A 20513-nucleotide genomic window follows, 5' to 3' on the forward strand; every position below is an offset into this window, starting at 1 on the left:
ATGAGCCCCTAAGATGTAACCCATGTCTTGGGGTCACATGGGTCAGCGGTCAGCCAAGTTGACCCCTGACTGTTTCTAAGACCTCTTTTAGCTCTGGGGGGAAGACTTGACAGCTGGGAAACCTGGCTGGGTCTGAACTTGGATGAAGCCCTCACTGCACTGAGCAGCCTTGGCAAGGCCTGGGTTTGTGTTTCACAGACTCCTTTCTTCTATTTTTCCAGCTCTGTCGAAGATGCACTGGACACCAGAACATGCCCAGCCCCTCAACCAGTGGCCAGATCAGCACCTGGATGTCTCTTCTACCACTCCATCCCCAGCCCACAAGCTGGAGCTGCCCTCTGCAGGCCGTCAGAGATGCCACTATGCCTGGGCCCATGATGACATCTCTACCCTCACAGCCTCCAACCTCCTCAAGCGCTATGCTGAGAAGTACTCAGGTGTCCTCACCTCTCCCTATGACAGGCCTGCCCTGGGGGGCTATGCTGAAGCCACCTTTGGAGCCATCAATGGAGTCAAAGGAGATGTGGAGTCCTGGCCTGGGACGCCTGGGACAGAACCACCGTACCCAGTTACCTCCCTCCATGAGAGTCTCCCAGGAACCAAGTCAGCCAGTGGGGGTGCAGGAGGGGGACCTGGAGGCCTTGGAGGGTCTCCCATATTAGCTGGGAATCTTCCTGAACCTCTATATCCTGGCAATACCTGTGGGGGTACATCTGGAGGGCCAGAGTATGGTCCTGGATATGGTGGGGGGTACCTTGCCACTGGGTACTGTGGGCAAGCGAGTGCACCTCTGCCTCCCCCACCCTCAGCCGGGCTCCTCCAGCCACCTCCTCCCCCTGGCTATGGCCCCTCAAGCTCCTTGTACAATTACCCCTCAGGGGGCTACCCAGCCCAGCCTGGATTTGGGGGCCTCCCCCCACCCCCACCCCCTGCCCCTTACCTTTCCTCAGGTCTGGCAACCCCCACCCCTTTGCCCCCACCAGCGCCTGTCCCACCAACTCCTGCAACCTACAATTTCCAGCCTGCCCCACCAGGGAGTGAGCCAGGCATTTCGCTCAAGCGCAAGGCTTTTGATGAAGGTGGAGAAGATCGATACCACAAGTTTAGTTATGAGCCCACCAAGCCTCCCCTCCCCGATGGTTCCCCCTACCCTCCTTCAAACAACAATGGTGAATGCCGAGGCAATGGGTACCGAGGGAAGCTGCCAGGTACCAGAGAGGAAGTGTCAGGAAAATATGGTGGTGGGGGAGGCCCTCCTCTCAAGGTGTTGGGCTCTCCAGATTACACCCCACACCAAGAGTCCTTTGAGAAGTTCTCAGAACGGGTGTCAGTGGAGAGAGGGCTGGCCCCAACCTCTCGGGGGGGCTTCGCTGTCCCTGGAGAGCCTCCTAAGGGTGTGGACCCTGTGGCTCTGGAGCTAGTGACCAGCAAGATGGTGGACTGTGGCCCCCCAGTGCAGTGGACTGACATCGCAGGGCAGGGCCCCCTCAAGGCTGCCCTCCAAGAGGAGCTGGTGTGGCCCATGCTGAGATCAACCACGTATGCCCGTGGGCCTTGCCCACCCCGGACTCTGCTGCTTTTTGGCCCTCGAGGTGTGGGAAAGTCCCTTCTGGGCCGGTGCCTCTCCACCCAGATGGGCTCTATGCTGTTGCGCTTGAGTGGGGCTGCCCTGGCCGCCCAGGGTGCAGGGGAGGGTGGGCGTCTCCTTCAAGCTGCCTTCTTTGCCGCCCGTTGCCGCCCACCCACTGTGCTGGTGATCAGTGAGCTAGAAGCCCTTCTGCCTGCTCAGGAAGAAGCCCCTGCCTCTGGAAGCCTGCAGGCCCAGCTCCTGGCTTACCTAGATGGTGGGGGTGGCACCAGTGGGGAGGGGGTGGTTGTAGTGGGCACCACACCCCGACCTGGGGCATTGGATGAGGCTGCCCGCAGGCGTTTTGCTCACCGATTCTATGTGTCCCTCCCTGATGCATCTGCCCGTGGGCAGATCCTCCAGCGAGCACTCACCCAGCAGGGTTGTGTGCTAAGTGAGGGAGAGCTTTCTGCTCTGGTGCGGGGTACGCAAGGATACTCAGGGGGTGAATTGGTACAATTGTGCCAACAGGCAGTGGCCAGAGCTGGGGCTGGAGCTGGGGGAGGCCTCCCTGGGTTGCAGCCAGCCCCTTCCTATGAAGACTTTGAGGCAGCCTTGGCCAAAGTGTGTCCCCAAGCCTCCCCCAAGGAGCTGGACTTATATGTCGAATGGGACAAAATGTATGGCTCAGGACACTGATGGATGGGGGTGGGATGTCCCTCCCACCCTTCTCCTTAGCAGGGAGCGATGACTACTTTGGGATGTCTCTGTAATCAGGTTGATATCAGGGAGGGGGTCTATGGGAAGAATATGGGGAGGGTGGGGAGGGAAGGGGAATTGTCAGGAGCTTCTTCCTTCTGTGTTAAGGAAGCTGCTCTGGCCCAGCCTGGTCACCCAGGGAAGGCTCAATGTACTCAGGTCTCTACTATTTATTACCCCAGCCCTGGGCTCCCAGGAAGCTTCTTTCCATCTGTACTTCTTTGTGTGGAGATGCTTGTCTTGTTCTTTGTCTTCCCTCTGTCTCATCTCCATTCTTACAGGCCTCTCTCTCTTCTGGATTCTCCATCTCCTCTTGTCTTTCTGGGCCTCTTTCAGGCTTTCATCCCTTCTTTACCTCTGGATCTCTTTTGATGTCCTTCAACCTTTTTCGTGTTTCTTTTCCCCCATCTTATTTGCTTATCTCTTTCTCTGTCTCTCTTCTCTTGTTGTCTCTTCATCTCTGACTTTCTGTCCCTAACAGATGGCTAGAACAATGTATATGAATTGCAGACAAAGGGGGCTGTAGCCTCTGTCTGCTCTTAAAGATCCTAGGAATGGGGACATTATTCAATACTCTATTTTGATCCCCTTCCTGGGACCCCTACTCTGCTACCCAGGCTACTTTCTAGCCAGGGGGGAGCCAAAAAAAGGCCAAATAATACCCCAAGTGAGGGATTTTTTTTGGAGTGGGGGGGCATAGTGTGTTTAATATTCTAGACCTCCCTATTATTTTTGTAAGTTTTGTAGAAGTTGCTGTTTTCTGTCTTTTTTTTTACTGACTCAGGAAGAAACCCCAGAAAGAATGTCTTTGAATTTAGCTGCTCCTCTATGTTCCCCATTGGAACTGAGAGCAAACTTCCCCCCCAAAGGGCTTAGGAAATGGGACTAGCATCAGAAATTCCTCAACCCTGGCCCTCTTCCCAACTCCTAGTTTTTGTTTTTTTCTGGAAGGGAAGCTGAATGTAATTCTGGGGCTTCCTCTCCAGGACTGAGGCCATAAGTAGAGGGGTTTGGGGTAGAGTTGCCAGGTTTGGTTATTTAAGGCAGGGAATGTGCCCTACCCCCTTTTCCCTCCATCTTGAATGTCCTCAAATCCCCTAGTCCCTTTCTCTCTTGCCTGTCTCCTGGATTCTTTAGAAAAGTTATGAGTTTTGAAAAAGCTATCTGAAAAAAAAAAGACTCAACCCTTACCCTGAGTCCTGCATCCTTCCCTATCCTAATTTAGAAGCTCAGTGTGCTGGTCATCTCTGGAGCTGGGAGTAGGAAGGGGTCCCCATGATTTGGCAAGAGGCCAGGGGCTCCAAATGAATGATGGCTAGGAAGGAAAGATTCTGGAAAAGTTACCTCAACTTGCCTCCTGGGATTTAGGACCCTATTCTTCATTCAGATGGAAATTTGTGCTGAGGTAAATGTGAAACATTTTTGTTTTTCAGTTATTGGGAAGAGGGAGGAAGTGGTAGTGCTTATAGAGGCTCATAAACACCTGGGCAAATCGTTGTCAGTGCTACCTTAGAAGGTTCAGGAAAAGTTGAGTTTTCCAGAGTTGGAATGGGAAGAGTATTGATGTTCTGGTTATAATAGCAAGGAAAATGCAGTTTTAGGGCCTTGGATTAGAGAGCAGATGAGGAGATGGGGCAGCTAAGGAAGAAATGAAATATCTATTTCCTTCTCCCCCAACTCTACTCCCACCAATGCCAGGGACTCCCAGTAACAGTCCTAGGCAGCTTTGCCTCCTGTCATGGGAACTCCTCTCCTGCAGACTGACCACAAACTCAAGGGATCTTCCACCCTTCTATCCATGTCTCAAAGTGCGGGGGATTCAGGGAGGGGAACAGTTAGATAGTGCCAAGAATGAATAAGAGAGTCTTCTTCCCTTCTCTGAGGTATTTGAACTATTCTTCTCCCTGATCATTTCCCTTTTCCTCCATCTCACTGGGAAATCTGATAATGGGGAAATGTAACTCTAAGATTCAGATGCTTCCCTCTTCCCCACACATCTAGATGCTCACCCACATGTGGCTGTTTCCGTATCTTGGTCTATGGAACTAAGAGTAGGGACAGTCATTACAGCCCACTTTCAGATTTGTTTCCTGACAACTTCCCCTGCCCTGCCTGTACCTCACCCCTTTCATCTCTCTCTCTCCCTTCCCTGTCTGCTGGGATCTCAATTACTTTTTCATTTCTGTCCTAAACTACCCCCATTGATCTACCCTCAATCATCCTGGGTCCTCTAGCCTCCCTGAATGTTAATGCTGGGATGAAAGATGCTCTAACTGGGACTCTCCCTTCTAAATTAAGCCAGCTGTTCCCAAGGTCCCCAAGGAGGTGGTCTAGCCAGTAAGAGTGGCCTTTCTTGACCCAATCATCAAACAACCTGAAATTAACCTAAACCTCCCCAGTGGATGACTTTGCTCTTGAAAAGGAAGAAAGGGAAAGGATAGGGCTTCACACTGCCCAGACTAGGCCCTATCCAAACTGCAGGGCTGAAGAAGCATTCCCAGGCTAGTTTAGAAGCCTGGTATTTATGTTTAGGCCAAAGTTGAGATTTCTAGAAGGGATGCCCTGGCATCTCTGAGGTACTCCCTGGTAAGGTTGGCAGGAGAGAAACTCTGGGCTTTCCCATCCTATTTCTTCATTGAGGCCATGTTTACCTGGCTTGGCAGGGAATGTGTCCAAGGAGAGTGAGATGGAATTAGCCCTCTAGTTTCTCCTTTCCTTTTGCTGTCTCTTCCCCACCTCCCAATCTATCCAACCCATCCTCTCTTTCACCTTCCCTTATCCTCTCTTTCCTCTACTATAAATCTAGCCCTGTCCCCTGGCTCCTCTGTAACAGCAGGATTATTCACATCATACAGGAAAAACTTGGGAAGACCAGGGAAGAGAAGAGATTTGCAGATTCCCACTTAGACTTTTTTTGGTGGTTGGGGAAAGAATGAGCCCTGGTCCCAGGGAGGTGGGTGGGTAGCATTGGTTTTATAGATTTCCCCCTAAAAAATAATTATTGAGGGAATTTACCTCTGATTTGTGAACTTGGCTCTCTGGTGGGAAATGTATAAAGATCCCTCGCTGACCCCTCCCTCCTCACGCAGGGATCCTCGCTTTTGCTGGATACTCCCCCTCACCCCCACCCCCTGCACGCATATTTTTATGTTCCCACTGTTTACCCTCATATCCCACTTTGCACATAGGGAAAGTTCCCTCTCACCTCCCCACCCTAATCCTCATGATGTCTCAGTCTACCCAGTTATACAATGGGGACACAGAGATACACCTACCTCAAGGGGAATTGGGCAGGGAGAAAGGCTAAAACATCTTCTGGTGACAGTGGAGGGAATGAAGCTGAAGATTTCAGGTCATTGGGAGTGGGTCTGGGAGGGTTTACCAAAGAATCTAGGGGAAGGGGGTTGGGGGGGCGGTGCCCTTTTTTACCATCTGGTCCTTTTTTTTCCTCCCTCCAGATTTTGTTGGGGGAGGAGGTATATAACTAACCATTTCTACCTCATTTTGCAATGTATTGTACGTGGGCATATTTATCTCCTGTCTGACCCATGCTCTGGAGTTGTGGTCTGTCTACCTCAGAAAAGACTGTATTTTAAAGAAAAAAAATTGTATTACACAGTATTAAAGAGATGATGTGAGTGCCAGTGGTTTTCTTGGGGAATCCCCTAGGGCTGGGGTGGGAAAAAAGGGAGAGATGAAGTGAGCACTGGGGAGCATGGTCACAGGTAGTGTCTGAATAGGTAACTGGTCTTTATTTATGCAAAGAGTTGGTAAGTGCTTACTAGTGGGCCTGGATCAGTCTGGTTATTAAATCCTTCACTGAATCATATCACTAACACGGCTCCTCTGGGCATTGGGGTTGGGTGTCTCTAGAGCTAGACCATATAGATCCCATTGAAGAGCTGAGTTCAGAGGATCATAGCCAGACTGGCCACAGGATGATGCCTTTTTGACCACAGAAACTCCTGAAAGACCTATTGACTACATGCTAGGATCTATACTAGTGGAGGAAGTACGCATGGTCAAAATCACAGATCCTTGATCAAGTCCATGAAATTTCTTGAGGACCTACTAAATAATGATAAAAGCTAGCATCTAAAAAGGGCTTTACAAATATCCCATTTGATCCTCACAACAACTCAAAATAAAAGACCTATTATCTTGATTTTGCCGATGAGGAAATAGTTGGGCTGGGTAAAAGACTTGCCCATGTAAGTGGTCAGGCAAGATTCGAACTCAGATCTCCCAATTCCAAGTCTTATGATTTATCCACTGAATCACCTAGCAGTGCCACTTTGATGCTATCAAAAAAACATTTGTTTTTTTTCAGTTAAGCATTTATTAAATGCCTATTATATGCACATACTGGCATTTTATATTCATTTCTTCTGGAATTGGGGAAGCAATACTAATAATTCAGGAGTATCTCTTTGCTCTTGGATATATTCCTTCCCTATCTGGGCTTTATTTACTACAGCTGTAAATTGAAAGATCAAACTTCATACTCTCTGAGGCCTCTTTCAGCCCATGGTTCCTAATAGAGAATGAAATGTGTTAAATTATGCAATCCAACCTATGAATTCAGGGCTGATTTCTGGAGGAGGCCAATGAGAACTCGAGTAGTTGTGGAGGGCATCGAGGAGGTGGGATCTGAGGTAAATCTTTTAGATTAAGTAGTGGAAGGTGCAGGCCCAGAGGGAGGATGTGAAGTCATAGAATGTCAAAATTGGGAGATTACTGATAAGGAAATTGAGGCTCCAAGATTTTGATTTGCCCAGGATGACAGATCTTAGATTAAAGCCCAGTTTCTCTGGCACTCAGTCATCATCCTTTCCATTACACCACAAGGAATCCTTACTTTGTATTTGTGAATACCCTGATGTATATGTCCTGTGTGTTTGTAAAGATATTGAATGGTCAAGTATTTCTCCATGTGAATGGAGTTCTGTGAATCTGTGCATATAACTGCATATCCAGTTTTATATATATATATATATATATATATAAATATATATATATATATATATATATACATATACACATCTAGTATATTTTACTTTTTAATTGGAAGTACTGGACCTTTATCTGTTTTTTTTTGTTTGTTTAGATTTTTGCAAGGCAAATGGGGTTAAGTGGCTTGCCCAAGGCCACACAGCTAGGTAATTATTAAGTGTCTGAGACCGGATTTGAACTCAGGTACTCTTGACTCCAGGGCCCATGCTTTATCCACTACACCACCTAGCTGCCCTGTTTTATTATTTGTGTGATGGCACATCTCTATGAAGGAGATGATCCTGTGCCTTTACGTCTTTGCATACTCATAGTCTCAAATCTCAGTGATTAGAGTTGGACTATGGGACAACTCTTGACTCACCTCCTGCGCTGGGTAGACAGACCTTTCCCTCCCTCCTCCTACAACATCCAGTTTCTCTGAGTCTTCCAAGTCTCCCTCCTTTGCCACATCTTTTCTCCTTTCTTCTCAGGCTTACTGTCTTCTAAAGGCATTCACCTGCTTACTCCTGAAGAGGAGGTAGAGGGGCCTGAGGGAAAAGGAAGTTGGGAAGAGGAGAGAATGAAAACTAAGGGAGGAAGAGCAGAGGTCAAAGACCCAGATTGGCTGTATACTAACTCTTGCATCACAAAATTTGCAGCTGCAAGGGCATTTAGGGATAATTTGTTCCAAATCCTTCCAAAATACTTGGGAAAGGGAGTGTGCCTTATGGGGAGCTAAATGGAGACTAATAATTTTTAAAGTGCTTTGAGATCCCATGGGACACCATTTGATTGAACCCTGATGGGGCTGGGGAGTGGTCCAGATTTGACCTGAGATGAGGACATTCATAATCTGGGGATGAGGGTGGGAGAAGGGAAAGAGAACTTTATTTAACAAACCCTGACACAAATTCTAAGTATCAAGGATTCTGGGAAGGCCTTCTCCAATGCCCGAGGATGATAGACAATTTTAGGGTCACAGAGTCTAGGGAAAGAACCCCAACATTTAATTGAACCAATCTCCCTCCATGGAGAAAAACTTTCTACAAAAATCCTTTGGAAACCTGGCCTAAGACTGCATCCCCCACTTCAACCTCAAATCCCAACTATGTTTCCAATTTCACAAAATTACCCTAGAACATAGGCCTTCCTGTGATCTCTCCTCAGTGAAGACATGGGGTGAGGATTTGAGAGAGTAAGGCAGCAGCCTCAAAAAGCTAAATATTGCTGAAAGAAGGATTAATAGAACTTTAGAGGAGGGATTTTTGTTCATGTGTATAATTCCCCTCACTCCCATTATGTAAAAGCTGGGAAAATCCAGGGAGGGAACAGGATTTGCGAAAGGTCCTGCTGAAAGTAACCCAACCTTTGTCCCAGAGTCCTTCCCTTGGCTCACTGAGTAATCATAGAGGCCATAAGCAGAGATTCACTTAAATGGAAGGAATGGCCTTAGGGAGACTGGCACACTGCGCATTCTTTTGTCTTTCAAGGATTTTTAACCTAACAGGCAGTATAGTATAATGCAATAGAAGTTAGAAGTCTTAGGTATAAATCCTCTCTTAGACATTTATGTGCTGGGATCACCAGTGTCTCCTGGGAACCTTAGTTTCTTAGTCTTTAAAATGGGTATAATAATTCCCAGGCTGTCTACTTTCACTGGATTAACTTCAGGACAATTCTGTAGAAATGCATTACCTCCTGTAATAAACGGCAATGGGAGGGGTGGCTAGGTGGTGCAATGGATAGAGCAGTCAGGAGTACCTGAGTTCAAATCGGACCTCGGACACTTAATAATAATTACCTAGCTGTGTGGCCATTTATTCCCATTACCTTGCAAAAACCTAAAAAACAATGGGCAACGGAAACCTTTTGTGTCTGCCATAATTACTGACCCTGATTCCTGGCTGTAAATGGCTGGGCTCTGGGCAGGGATGGGTGGTGCATTTTGGGATTGCAGGAGGAAGGCACTAGGAAAAATGGCCTTGCCCCACGTCTTTGCATGGAAACTTTTTGCTGTAAGAATTCTGGGGGGAGCCTACCCTTCCTGTACTAAAAATCAGGAGGGGGAGAAGGGTTCCTTTCTCTCTCTCCTCCAACATCCATCTGAGTTTAAAGGGTTTTAGGACTCTAAATAGGAATTCAACTAAGTTTCACTGTTATTGATTGATTGGATGTGGTCTCCAGGGCTATGAGTGCAAGAAAGGAAAGGGTAAGAGGGAGGAGATTCAGGAGACTTGGGTTCTTAGTGTTATACAGTTTGAGTCTTCTCAGGGGAAGAATGGGGAGATGAGGCTAGGGAACCTTCAAGGTCTCTTCTGGAGCTAAACTGATCATCTTCCAAGCTCCAGGGTTTCTCCATTCCCCTTTTTTTCCCTTTTCTTTTTCTTTTGTTTTAGGTTTTTGCTAGGCAGTGGGGTTAAGTGCCCTGCCCAAGGCCACACAGCTAGGTAGTTATTAAGTGTCCGAGGCCGAATTTGAACTCAGGTCCTCCTGACTCCAGGGCCGGCACTGCGCCATCTAGCTGCCCCCCTCCATTCCTTTTTGGAGAACGTTCAGGGCTGGCCGGGAGACAGGTAAACAGAAGATGTAGAAATACAAACAAATTTAAGAAGTCTAAAGTGTTAGGGTTTCAGGGGGGGCAGTCCCAGACGCAGCCCTGGCCTGAAGCTGAAAAAGCATAAACGGGGACTTCAGGGCTTGTAAAAGAAAAAAGGAAAGGCGTGTGCGTGTCTCGAGGCGGAGCCCCAGGCCCGAGGCGCCCCACCCCTCGGTCCCTCTGGGTTCCAGGGTCCGAATGTGGGAGCGCCGGCCCGTTGGGACCTTGGCGGGGCCGGGGTGGGCGTGGGCCCCGCTCTGGGCTCTGGGCTTGGGCTTGGGCTTGTGCCGCTGGCCCGTGGGGCCGGCCGCGGCCGAGGACGCCGTGGGCCCCCACACGATGCTCCGCCTGGCCGGGATGCTGACCCCGGAGGAGTGCCAGCTGTTCCGCGCCCTCCTGGAAGCCCCCGAGCCCGACCCGGAGCAGGAGCTGGCTCGGCTGTCCGAGGGCCGGCGGCCGGCCATCGAGGGGCCGGAGCGGCGGCGGCGGCGGCGGCGGCGGGAGGAGCCGAGGCCGGGGCCGCTGGACGCCGAGGGCGTGTGTCGGAAGGAGCTGGCGAGGTGGCTGGAGGCCGAGGCGCCGAGCCTGGCCTGGGACCGGGTGGCGCGGGTGCTGCGGCGCTGCGGCCGCCCGGACGTGGCTCGGGAGCTGGCCAAAAGCCTGCACCAGGCAGCCACCCTGGAGCTGCGCAGATTCGCGGAGCCCTACCGGAGAGCGGCGGCGGCCCAGGCGGCCCCGGCGGCCCCGGCGGCCCAGGCGGCCCAGGCGGCCCCGGCCCAGGCGGCCCCGGCGGCCCCGGCGGCCCCGGCGGCCCCGGCGGCCCCGGCGGCCCAGCCACTCCGGCCCCGCGCCCTCCCTCCGCCGCCGCCCGCCTGGGACGCGTGGGAGACGCTGGAGCTGGAGAAGCTGCCCCAGGCCCCCTACCCGCGCAGCCCCGTGGGCTGGCTCCCGGCCCTGGTCCTGGGCTTCCTCAGCGGCTTCATGGGCGCCTTAGGCTTGGGGATGCTCATCATCCTCCTCATGCTGTGGTTCACAAGGGACTACAGGCCCGAGAGCCCCAGCCTCGGCTCCCGGCCCCGCGCGAGACCCGGCGGGTCCCGCTGCCTCTGGGAAGTGAAGACTCTAACTGCCGCGGCATCTCCTAGGTAGGCCGGAGCCGGAGGAGCCTGCCCCCGATCTGTAGGGAGGAGTAACCTGTGTGAAGGCATTTGCTTCCCAGTCTGCAAAAAGGAGAGAAGTCGGATGATGGACGAATACAAAATAATCACAAAACACACACACACACACACACACACACACACACACACACACACACACACAGAGGAATAAAATAACACATGATGGTGTTTGGGAAATAAACATTCAAAAATAAAGCAAAAGATGTTTATTTGTTTACAAGAAGGGTATACAACACAGGTGACTGGGATACCTTACCTACTGGCAAGAGGTCCGTTATTCTCAACCATCACCGGCCTGAGAATTATTTGCACCAAAATTCTTTATCCTTACTCAGGTGCCCGGGCATAAAGTAACAGTTATCTTTTAAACTAGCCGCCATCATGCCGGCAAAAGTATTTCCAAACACCTCAGCATATTAGGTTTGAAAATTTAAACTCTTGTAGCGGACAAACTCAGGTTCAAGCGGAGAAGGAAGCAGTAGCCTGGTTGGGGGTGGGAAGGATTCAGGAGCTGGGGAGAGCAGGAGGGCGAAGAACTAAAGTACTCTTCCTTCTCTCCCTCCACCCAGAAGTGATGTGGATCCTGGGGGCTTGGGGGGGGGACGACAAAAAGTTGCCGGGCAGACAGGACAGCAGGCAGCAAATGGAAGAAGTACCTACATATAAGTCTGAGGACTGGTGTTTTGGATAGTGAATTTCACAGCCAAAGGGAATTCCCTCTATCAATGACAGCATCTCTGACAACAACGCTGGACAGGTTGTTACCCCAACAGTGGTAGAATTTGAGCACAGGTCTTAAAACTTTTCCATCTCTTGTTAAACTCGGCACAACTACCTTGTCAGGAAGGAACTTGACCCTTTCACAGAAGGGGAAACAAATGTGTCTATGGTCAGGTAGCTAAGTTGGTGACTCAGAATTAGAAAAATCATTCTGATAGGATTTTGAAGATAGAAAGGACACCAGGACCCATTTAATCAATCCCCTTATTTTACAGAGAAGGAACTTGAAGCTTAGGAAAGGGCATATTAAATTGCTTAAGGTTTCATAGCAAGTCAGTGGCAGTCAAAACATGAATCTAGCAATTCTGCAGCAAATTTCACTCTGCTTTTCCTATACTAAGGCAGCTGATGCTGTAGATTCACATTTTGACTGTCACTGTGGTAAATGTGTGGAGGGTTGAGTTTTTTTTCCTCAAACTGGGCAAAAATCCTAGGAGATTAAGCAGCTTCTTGAGTTTAAGTTTAGCCTTCTGAGAATTCTCTTTCTGACCTTTCCCAGATAGGTTATTGAGCATACGTCTCCTGTGTGTGTGTGTGTGTGTGTGTGTGTGTGTGTGTGTGTGTGTGTGTAATGAGGCTGAATGCCTACGAGTTCCAAGTCTCATGAGGAGCTGACTCAGAGTCTACGAGAGCAAGGTCAATTTAGTTTGCACCGATCTCATCCCACTAGGTTTCTCACCTAGAGATCTTGAACTTCAGGGTGGGTGCAGGACTGAGCCCCACTCCTCTCAGTCATCCCTGTTTGGAGCCTCCTTCCCTCCCTCCAAAGCTGGGCTAAAAGGGCTCTGCTGAGGGAGATGGAGTCTGACAGCAATGAGAGAATGACAGGCCAATCCAAGAGGAGAGTTGAAAACAAGATTGACATAACCCTTTATTGCAAATTCTAAAGTAAAAAGATGTACAGTACAAAGTAAAATCAAAATTTCAGACTATAATCTTCCAACCCGCTATACATTCTCATGTCTCAAGCATGCCTGTCTTTCTCCGAATAAACGGAACAGGGAACAAGCCAAGAGGGGTGGGGGAAGGAGATACAGCAAGGAAAACAATATAGACTGTCTAGTTATCACCAACTCTGGAAGCAAGTGAAAAGAAAGCCATTTTCTCGACCTGCTGTTCTGATGCTGAGAAGCGGGGGTGGTTGGAGCAGTGCAATTTAAAATGGCTCTCATAATAGCAGCATTTATGGTACTTTTTCATCTTCCTCAGTTCAAGAATAGTAATAATAATACTTTTTGCTCTTCCCTAGTGCCTTTGCCTCATGGACCTCAAAGCGCTTTACAGACATTTAGTTGAAGCCTCACAACACCCCTGTGAGGTAGGTCAGTATTATTATCCCCATTTTACAGATGGGGAAACTGAGGCACAGAGAGGTTAAGTGACTTGCCCAAGGCCACAGAACAAGCCAGTGGCAGGAGCTGAGGATGGAATCCAGGAGTCCTGTCCTTTTGCTGAAACCACTGGGTCACACTCCCCTTTAACCTATAAACATCCTATACAGACACACACACACACACACACACACACACACACATACACACACACAACACATGCACACCCACACCCACCCCAAGCTTCTCAACAACTTCTATGTACAACAGCAGCAGTGGGAGCCCCAGGAGATTGTTCTGACTTTGGGAAGAGCTTGGCTGGTTACCTTTTTGAAAAGGAAGACCAAGGCAACCAGGTGCTAAGTGATTTGTTCCATTCTGTTGCAAACCTTGCACCAGATCTCTCCCCGATCCTGACCTGATTTCCCCACTGTGCTGGCCAGTTGTAGCCAATTCCTAAGGGAGTGTGAGTAGGTGCAGTGAGTGGGGTGAGGTTTCTGAAAATGGACAAAGCTTTTTGCAAAAAACTTTGGGCACTGGGAAAAAAGTAGGCAACATGGTTGAAGATGCTCAGGACTATAGTCCTAATTGATGGCAAATGTGCCTCCATTGCAGGGCTTGGGGGCCGGGAGGGCTGGGAGATTGGAGAAGAGAGCAAAAGTTGACTTTGGGAACAGGGTCCTCCATCTACCTCCTTCCAAAGCTGCAGTTTCCAAAGCCGAACAAAAAGCACTTGTTTTTGCTACTGCATATTTCTGGACCAGAGATATGACCTATAAGAGGGGTGCTCTTCATCTGGCCTACAGAATGAATGGGAGTCATTTGTATTCAGAACCAGCCCCATTTTGTCCAGCTGTAGAAGCAGTGGTGGCCAGGGGTCAGGGTATTGCATAGCAGAGGGGATGGGAAGGCTATTGGGAGCTGTGCCCATTGAAGATGGGGGAAATTTCTTACGTAATGGGGAAAGCAGCTGAGACCAAACCAGCAGGACCAACACTAATGACACCTTAGAGAAACTCAGCCAAGGAGGCTGGTTGGGTTTTCCAGGGGCTCTGGGCCAAGATCCAGTACAGGCATAGGAGGCTGCATCTAATTGATGGGGGTGGGGAGAGGAGGGGTAGGTATCTAAGTCCGGGTCATGTTTTCCACTCCCATCTTCACATGCTCCTCCCCCTCAAATCAAAGTCTACTAAGAGACTTTGTGACTTCTCCCTCCCTTCCCAAATCAAATTTGCTAACATCTCATTTCCCAGACCCAAACCAGAATTCAAGAACCGGGACAGTCAAGCAACAGACACACACCAAGACGAACTTCCCTTGTACAGTAAAAAGGGTAATTTTTATTATGTTTCCTTTTGGCTTATGATAGTGATGTATTTGATCACACCTGCCTTAGAGCAGCATCAGTCTCCATGCAGTCACTAATACACTCATCTTTCATTATTGGTCTTTTTACAGGCTTACAGTTGTTTCGGCAGAAAAAAAGGACTTTGGGTGAAGTGACCCCAGGGTTCTGCCTTGGGGTCTCTGCTTAATTCTCCTACATGAACTCCCCATGCCAAACAGGGTGCATTCAGCAAGGATTGAGCGCAGCTCATCTGGATTTGATCAGTGTTCTACCCTTCCCCCAATTCCCATCTTGCCCTCTGCTTGGAATTCCTCAAGAGCGACCATAGTTGGAAGGAAAGAAGGGAAGGCGGGGGAGGGGATGGTACAAATCCACAACAACCTAACCTCTGATGCTGCTGCTCGTGGCTTTGGCTTTGCTTTTAAATGGACAGCATCGTGTGTCTGTTTGCTTTTTTGTCCTCTTTTAAAGGTGGATTCCCAAGTATAAATACTGCACCAAGGACCTGGCTACAAAAAATAAATATTTATATTATATTTATATATCTATATATATATATATATATGCGAGCAGTGGTACTGTGGATGCTGCTGCTTTCCTGATTGGCATTTTTAGTTTTTTGGCAAAGTATTGCCACTCACCTGCCCAGGGAAGACATACAAAAATGTCAGTAGTAATTCTCTCAGTTCAGTGCCCATTCTCTGTGGGTGTAAACTGCTGGTGATGGTGTCATTTGCTACCAAAAGGAGTGTAGAGTAGGGCGATTGGGTAAGGGCAAGAAGGGTCAGAAGAGCTACTTATTTTTTATTTAACAAGGAAAAAAAAGATGAAACTTCAAATGATAGAAGGAATGATCTATTCCCTGGGAAGCTGGTGGAAAGATGTCAGATACCAAAACCCACGTGGTACTGAGGAGGAAGCCTATTGGAGTGGGGATGGGAATTTGGGTAAGGGAAAAAAAATAAAATTTCAGGAAAAAATCTCATTATTATGCTCTAGTAGCTGAATGACATCATTAGCATGAGCACTCCATGTACCCATCATGCTGTATATTACAACTCTATTGCCTATCTCAAGACTTAAGAACAATTATGAAGTTTAGCCAAATCTTGCATAGAAGTGGTTAGAATTTATTGCACATTGGAACAAAAATAAACTTTTTTTTGTCATTTTGGAAAAGATCCTTAGCAATAAAAAAATTTTTTGTCTGTCTGGTTTGGGGATGTACATTGGCTGACAGCATCTAAGACCTAAGAAGAAAGAAAAGTATAAAAAATAAAAATAAACATGACAATGGCATAAGCCAGAAGCCATTTCCTATTTAATTTAGTTAATCTTTTTGTATTTACAAAAGGCATGCCAATAAAATAAAATGGTGATATATTACAGTATTTATAATTTTCTTAAAAAGTTTAACCACACGTCTCAGCTTTTGTTTTGTGCTGTTTACAATGGAGCCTGTACATATGTGACTATACAACCTAGCAGTAGGGAGGGTAACTGGCAGATTAAAAATGACTTCCCGTTCTTGAGTCTGGTCTAGCCCGACAGCCAGCTCTGCTGCTGATGCCGCTGGAATTGGCCTAGGAGAACTGAATGGAGCTTGCTGGCTCACTCTTCACTCATCACTAAGTCCAGTCTGATGGAGAGCTCTGCTTACTCATTCGTCTTGGGTTGGTCTATGCAAAACAAGCCAGTTAAACTGTGAAATGACAACCTAAGTGCTTCTATTGCAAGGCAGGTTGGTGTATATATTTTTTGGGGGGGATTTTTCCCCCTTTTTCTGGTTCCAGAAGGTTGTATTTGATTTGGTCCACACTCTAATATCTCTCTCCCTCTTTTCTTTCACTGTTGCTTGACTGCAGCATCTTGGTTTGAAAATCAAAAGTCAGCACAATGAGAAACCACGGGACTGAAACATTCTTTCCTTAAACAGGAAATGGAAGAGTTTTTTTTTTTTTGAGGGGGGAATTCATTTTATGGGCAAGGTAATCCTGTCCTAAAATCACATGCCAGCAGAAATGGACAGCAAGATTATAGGGCTAACTAAATGAACAACAAAACTGGCCGGCAGAAATCAAATGGGCTGGGAGGAATTAGAGCTTCCTAGAGTATGATTATGAAATCCCTTTCTCATGAAGAGCACTGCAGATGGAATGGAATATGGTGAGAAGGTGGCACCATCTCCACCTCCTGCCCCAGGCCAATCTTGTTGCTTCTATCCACCCCATTCCAGGAAGGTCAGTGAGAACCCCTGTCTGGTGGAAAATGTTATGGAAGCAAATAAAGGTCATGCAGAGAGCCAGGCTGTCTATACTACTCCACTGCAGAAGAGCCAAAAGACCAGGATAGAATATCTGAATCCCCTTCCCCCCACCTCCTCCTTTCAGAGAAAGCAAGAATGCAGAAGGACATGATGCAAACTGAAGTGAGCATTCCTTAACTCCCAACCAAAGGTTGGTTCAAGTTCCCCAAATTACCAAGAGAGAACATGCTATTTTCCAATAGCACATCTCAAACCAAACTAATGCCTATTCTCCAGTGCAAAGGCTGAATAATCATCATATATATTGCAAGATACAAATGAACTGGTTCTGTTTGTTTCTGTAAGCCCTAGGATTTGGTGTTACAGTGATGTTTTTAATACAAGCCATTTGGTATCAGAATCCCCATGAGTAGGACATAGAGCAGCATTTAGGAGTTCATGTTTTAAATGTGCAACAATGGCTGTATGTCAGAAATGTCTGTTTAACATACAAATAAAAAAAAACGATTTGGTCTGCTTGTTGGTTTGGTGGTTTTGTGTTTTGTTTTGTTTTGTTTGCTTTTTACCTGGAAGTGTATGAAAGACTTAGAAGAATTTATAAGGAATTATAGTGGGCGTGGATATCTTACCGTTTTTTTTTTCTCCCAATACAGTGGCCGGTGCAGGGCTGGGTCCTGTCCCAAGGATGACCCAGTGCAGTGGACAGGTCATTAGTGTCCTGTGGTGTATGGTTCTCATGCATGACTTCTGATCACAGCATGCCATCATGCAAATCATTTCTACGCATTGAACGAGCACAATGTTTGGAATTGGCCTGAGCAAGTCCTCCTCAGCCTGAAGAAACCTGATTGTTTTTCCCCACCCATCTCCAAACCACATGAAGCCCATGTAAAGAAGATGCGGTTAATACCAAAGAAACTGACAATTAAATGACATGGGCTAAATGGGTTTTCTTTTCTTTCTTTTTTTTTAGCTGCTTAACTAATGTAAGAATGCAAATATAGTTTGCATGAACAAACAAACTTTTAAAGTGGTGCTTTCTGCTTCTGAGAATCAACAAAATGAGAAAATAAAACCCGTTTGGCTGCAACGGAAGTATGCTGGTCCCGGCAGCCTATTCACTTTGTCCTGTTTTGTTTCCTCTTGGTTTTGTCCTAAAGTTGCATTGACTGATGTGAAAACATGCAGTAACCACCTGCCCGAGCATTAGGAAATCCGTGTGTCCTTAGAGAAGGGTCCTTTGCCTCTGGCAGGTCACTGCTCAAGATGCGACCTCGTTATATGGGAAGCGGACTACGTCTGGTATAGATCTCTGGGGAAGGCTCTCCACAGCTGTTCTGCACTGACAATAATCAGGAAGTTTGTAAACAATCTTTCACTTTCAAGTTTTAAATCTGTACAATATGTAATTTTTTGCTTTTCTTCTAACACTTGGATTCCCTGACCTCTTTTTGTCTTTTAGCTCTTTCCCTTCTTCCTTCCTCAGCACGCTCTTGTTTTTCCTTTTCGGGCTTAGTTACACTGTCATAGGATGGAAGGGAGGCTGTAGAAGGGGTCCCCTCTTTCTTCTCCCGGTGGGTGACCCCATTCTCCAGCTTATTGGAGGTTAGCTTTCGGCTGATGAAGCCTCGTCTGGCTAAATGTCCCCTATAGGCGCGCTGAAGGACCACTGCTGACACGTCTTCCTGCTTGCGTCGCAGTGTGGTGGTGATGGGCTCATAAGACATTTTGGAAGGATTGGATGCTACAAATCTCTCTTCCATCTGCTGCCGAAGGACATCCAGTTCTCCACTGTCCCCAAGGACCCTCTTGGTAAAGGCAAAAAGGATGTCCAGGCAGTGGATGCGATCCCCACTTACCATTGGCAGATCCATAGCAATGAGCTCAATGGTGTTGGGCTTTGGGACACGAAGCGGGTGCTCTAAAGCATCAGCAAAGTCTGCCAGTTTACAATACTCAATGAATTGGGTGGCATCAGGGTCAAACTTCTCCCATATCTCATAGAAGGTCTCAAAGTCATCCTCACTCAGAGGGTCTGCACTCTCCTCTGTGGCCACACTGAAGTTCTCCAAGATAATGGCAATGTACATATTTACCACAATTAGGAAGGAGATGATGATGTAGCTAACAAAGAAGAAGATCCCTACTGAAGGATTCCCACAGTCTCCCTTAAAGCCACTGCCTGGGTGCTCCTTGTCAAGGCTGCAGTCAGGTGGGCGGTTCAATATAGGCAGCAGGAGACCATCCCAGCCGGCTGAGGTGGTGATTTGAAACAGGCAGATCATGCTATTGCCAAACGTCTCAAAGTTGAACATGTCATCAATGCCAGCTTCGTGTTTGACATAAGCAAAGTTAGACATTCCAAAGATGGAGAAGATGAACATGACCAAGAAAAGCAAAAGGCCAATATTGAAAAGAGCTGGCAAGGACATCATTAAGGCAAAGAGAAGGGTACGGATGCCTTTGGCTCCTTTGATAAGACGCAAGATGCGTCCAATTCGGGCCAATCGGATGACTCGGAATAGAGTTGGGGACACAAAATATTTCTCTATTATATCAGCTAGGAACATTCCTAGGGAAAAAAGGGTAGAAGAAGATAAGTCAGAATACAGACACAATCTAGCCCCTATCTCACTGCCCAGGTTTTAGCACCAAGGAAGTCATGGCTAATTTATCAGCCCACATTTATCATCAGTCAGTGGTCTCCTGAGGGAAAATATTCCTCATAGGTTAAAAATCATAGCATCACTACATAAAATATGCAAAATATCTTTTCTACAGGCAGTTTGATGCAAATGTCAAGTTTACCATCTCATTCAAATTTATAACAGCCTTGAGAGACAAGAAAAGGACACACAGGAACGGAATGGTAATCCCAGAGTTACAAAGCCTATAATAGACTAGATTCTATTAACTAAGGCCTCAATGTGATTCCTTAGTTAAAAGTAAAAAATGCCCACCTATTGTTTAAAGATACAAATGAATTGACAAAATGTACAGGCCAGGTTTTTCCCCCCCTTTATGTTCAACCTGGGTAAAACCCTGATGAGTTCTATACTGGTCTACATAACTCAAGGGTGATGATAGAGAAGTTTAGAAGGGAAGAGAAATGATGAAAAAGTTGAAACATAAAACTTTCTTGAGAAAATCAATTTCTGATGAGATTTTTCACAAAAGAGAAATTATTTTTTAAGTTTCTTCCAAGGACCAAATAAATATGAAGAAACTTCACCTGGGACATCAGACATTACAACAATTCTTCCAAGAAAATGTGTTAATGAGGTCAGGTGTAAAATTCTCTTCCTTTAGAGGAATTAATAACAAGAAAATATTCTCTTTTGGGAATGTCCAGGGGAAGGATTCTGCACAATGTTTAAGAAAGATGGATGTGATCTAAGCCCAACAAGGGACAATCTCTCTGCTCACAGTTCAAATATAAGCTTTCTCCTGAACTCTTTTTTTTCCTTGAGCAACTTGCACTATTCTAGGGTGCCTAAGAGGTTTACTTGGTGTCTGGTCATCAGAAGTCAGTTCAAATTGGATTTTTATTTTCAGGAAAGAGAGAGGCATAAAGTGGAGAAGCAAGCTAGCTTTGGGGTTACTGGAGGAGGCAGATGTGGAATTATGGCACCCACTTGGGATAAGTAACAGGGGTTAAAAGTCTCAAAAATGGAAGGGATAAGGAAGGATAGCAAA

At 47.2% G+C, this 20513-nt stretch overlaps 3 protein-coding genes and 2 long non-coding RNA genes across 10 annotated transcripts in view; 3 read left to right on the forward strand and 2 right to left on the reverse strand.

Moving 5' to 3' along the window:
- The window catches only part of FIGNL2 (fidgetin like 2), a 54955-nt gene extending 52579 nt beyond the window's left edge, over positions 1–2376 (forward strand). The window contains exon 2 of the mRNA XM_074225896.1: positions 222–2376. Within this exon, the coding sequence (XP_074081997.1) occupies positions 233–2266 (2034 nt within the window). The 5' untranslated portion in view covers positions 222–232 and the 3' untranslated portion in view covers positions 2267–2376. The remainder of the gene's footprint in view (positions 1–221) is intronic.
- A 112-nt stretch (positions 2377–2488) lies between these two features.
- On the reverse strand, positions 2489–11304 carry LOC141514800 (uncharacterized). Its single transcript, XR_012476118.1, has 3 exons — positions 10839–11304; positions 7701–7866; positions 2489–2811 (listed from the first exon to the last, which is right to left on the reverse strand). It is a non-coding gene; the product is annotated as an uncharacterized LOC141514800 (long non-coding RNA).
- TMDD1 (transmembrane and death domain 1) lies at positions 10089–11589 on the forward strand. Its single transcript, XM_074225897.1, has 2 exons — positions 10089–10694; positions 10749–11589. The coding sequence occupies exons 1-2, from the start codon at positions 10113–10115 to the stop codon at positions 11061–11063; spliced, it is 897 nt and encodes a 298-aa protein (XP_074081998.1). The 5' UTR covers positions 10089–10112; the 3' UTR covers positions 11064–11589.
- Positions 11590–12200: 611 nt separating this feature from the next.
- SCN8A (sodium voltage-gated channel alpha subunit 8) overlaps positions 12201–20513 on the reverse strand; it is a 202133-nt gene continuing 193820 nt past the window's right edge. For 3 of the 6 annotated variants that reach the window (XM_074225891.1, XM_074225895.1, XM_074225892.1), the window contains one exon: positions 15808–19389. In XM_074225891.1, the coding sequence (XP_074081992.1) occupies positions 18242–19389 (1148 nt within the window). In that variant the 3' untranslated portion in view covers positions 15808–18241. The other 3 variants (XR_012476117.1, XM_074225893.1, XM_074225894.1) reach the window with 3 other exon arrangements.
- On the forward strand, positions 13117–16693 carry LOC141514801 (uncharacterized). The gene is made up of 3 exons (XR_012476119.1): positions 13117–13190; positions 14457–14536; positions 14662–16693. It is a non-coding gene; the product is annotated as an uncharacterized LOC141514801 (long non-coding RNA).

The sequence above is a fragment of the Macrotis lagotis genome, chromosome 2 (assembly GCF_037893015.1).
Source record: "Macrotis lagotis isolate mMagLag1 chromosome 2, bilby.v1.9.chrom.fasta, whole genome shotgun sequence".
In the NCBI taxonomy this organism is placed as follows: domain Eukaryota; kingdom Metazoa; phylum Chordata; class Mammalia; order Peramelemorphia; family Peramelidae; genus Macrotis; species Macrotis lagotis.

Coding starts and splice junctions, on each gene's coding strand:
- TMDD1 (XM_074225897.1), top strand. CDS start 10,113: ATGTGGGAGCGCCGGCCCGTTGGGACCTTGGCGGGGCCGGGGTGGGCG. Junction 10,695..10,748: donor CCCAGGCGGCCCCGGCCCAG/GCGGCCCCGGCG, acceptor CCGGCGGCCCAG/CCACTCCGGCCCCGCGCCCT.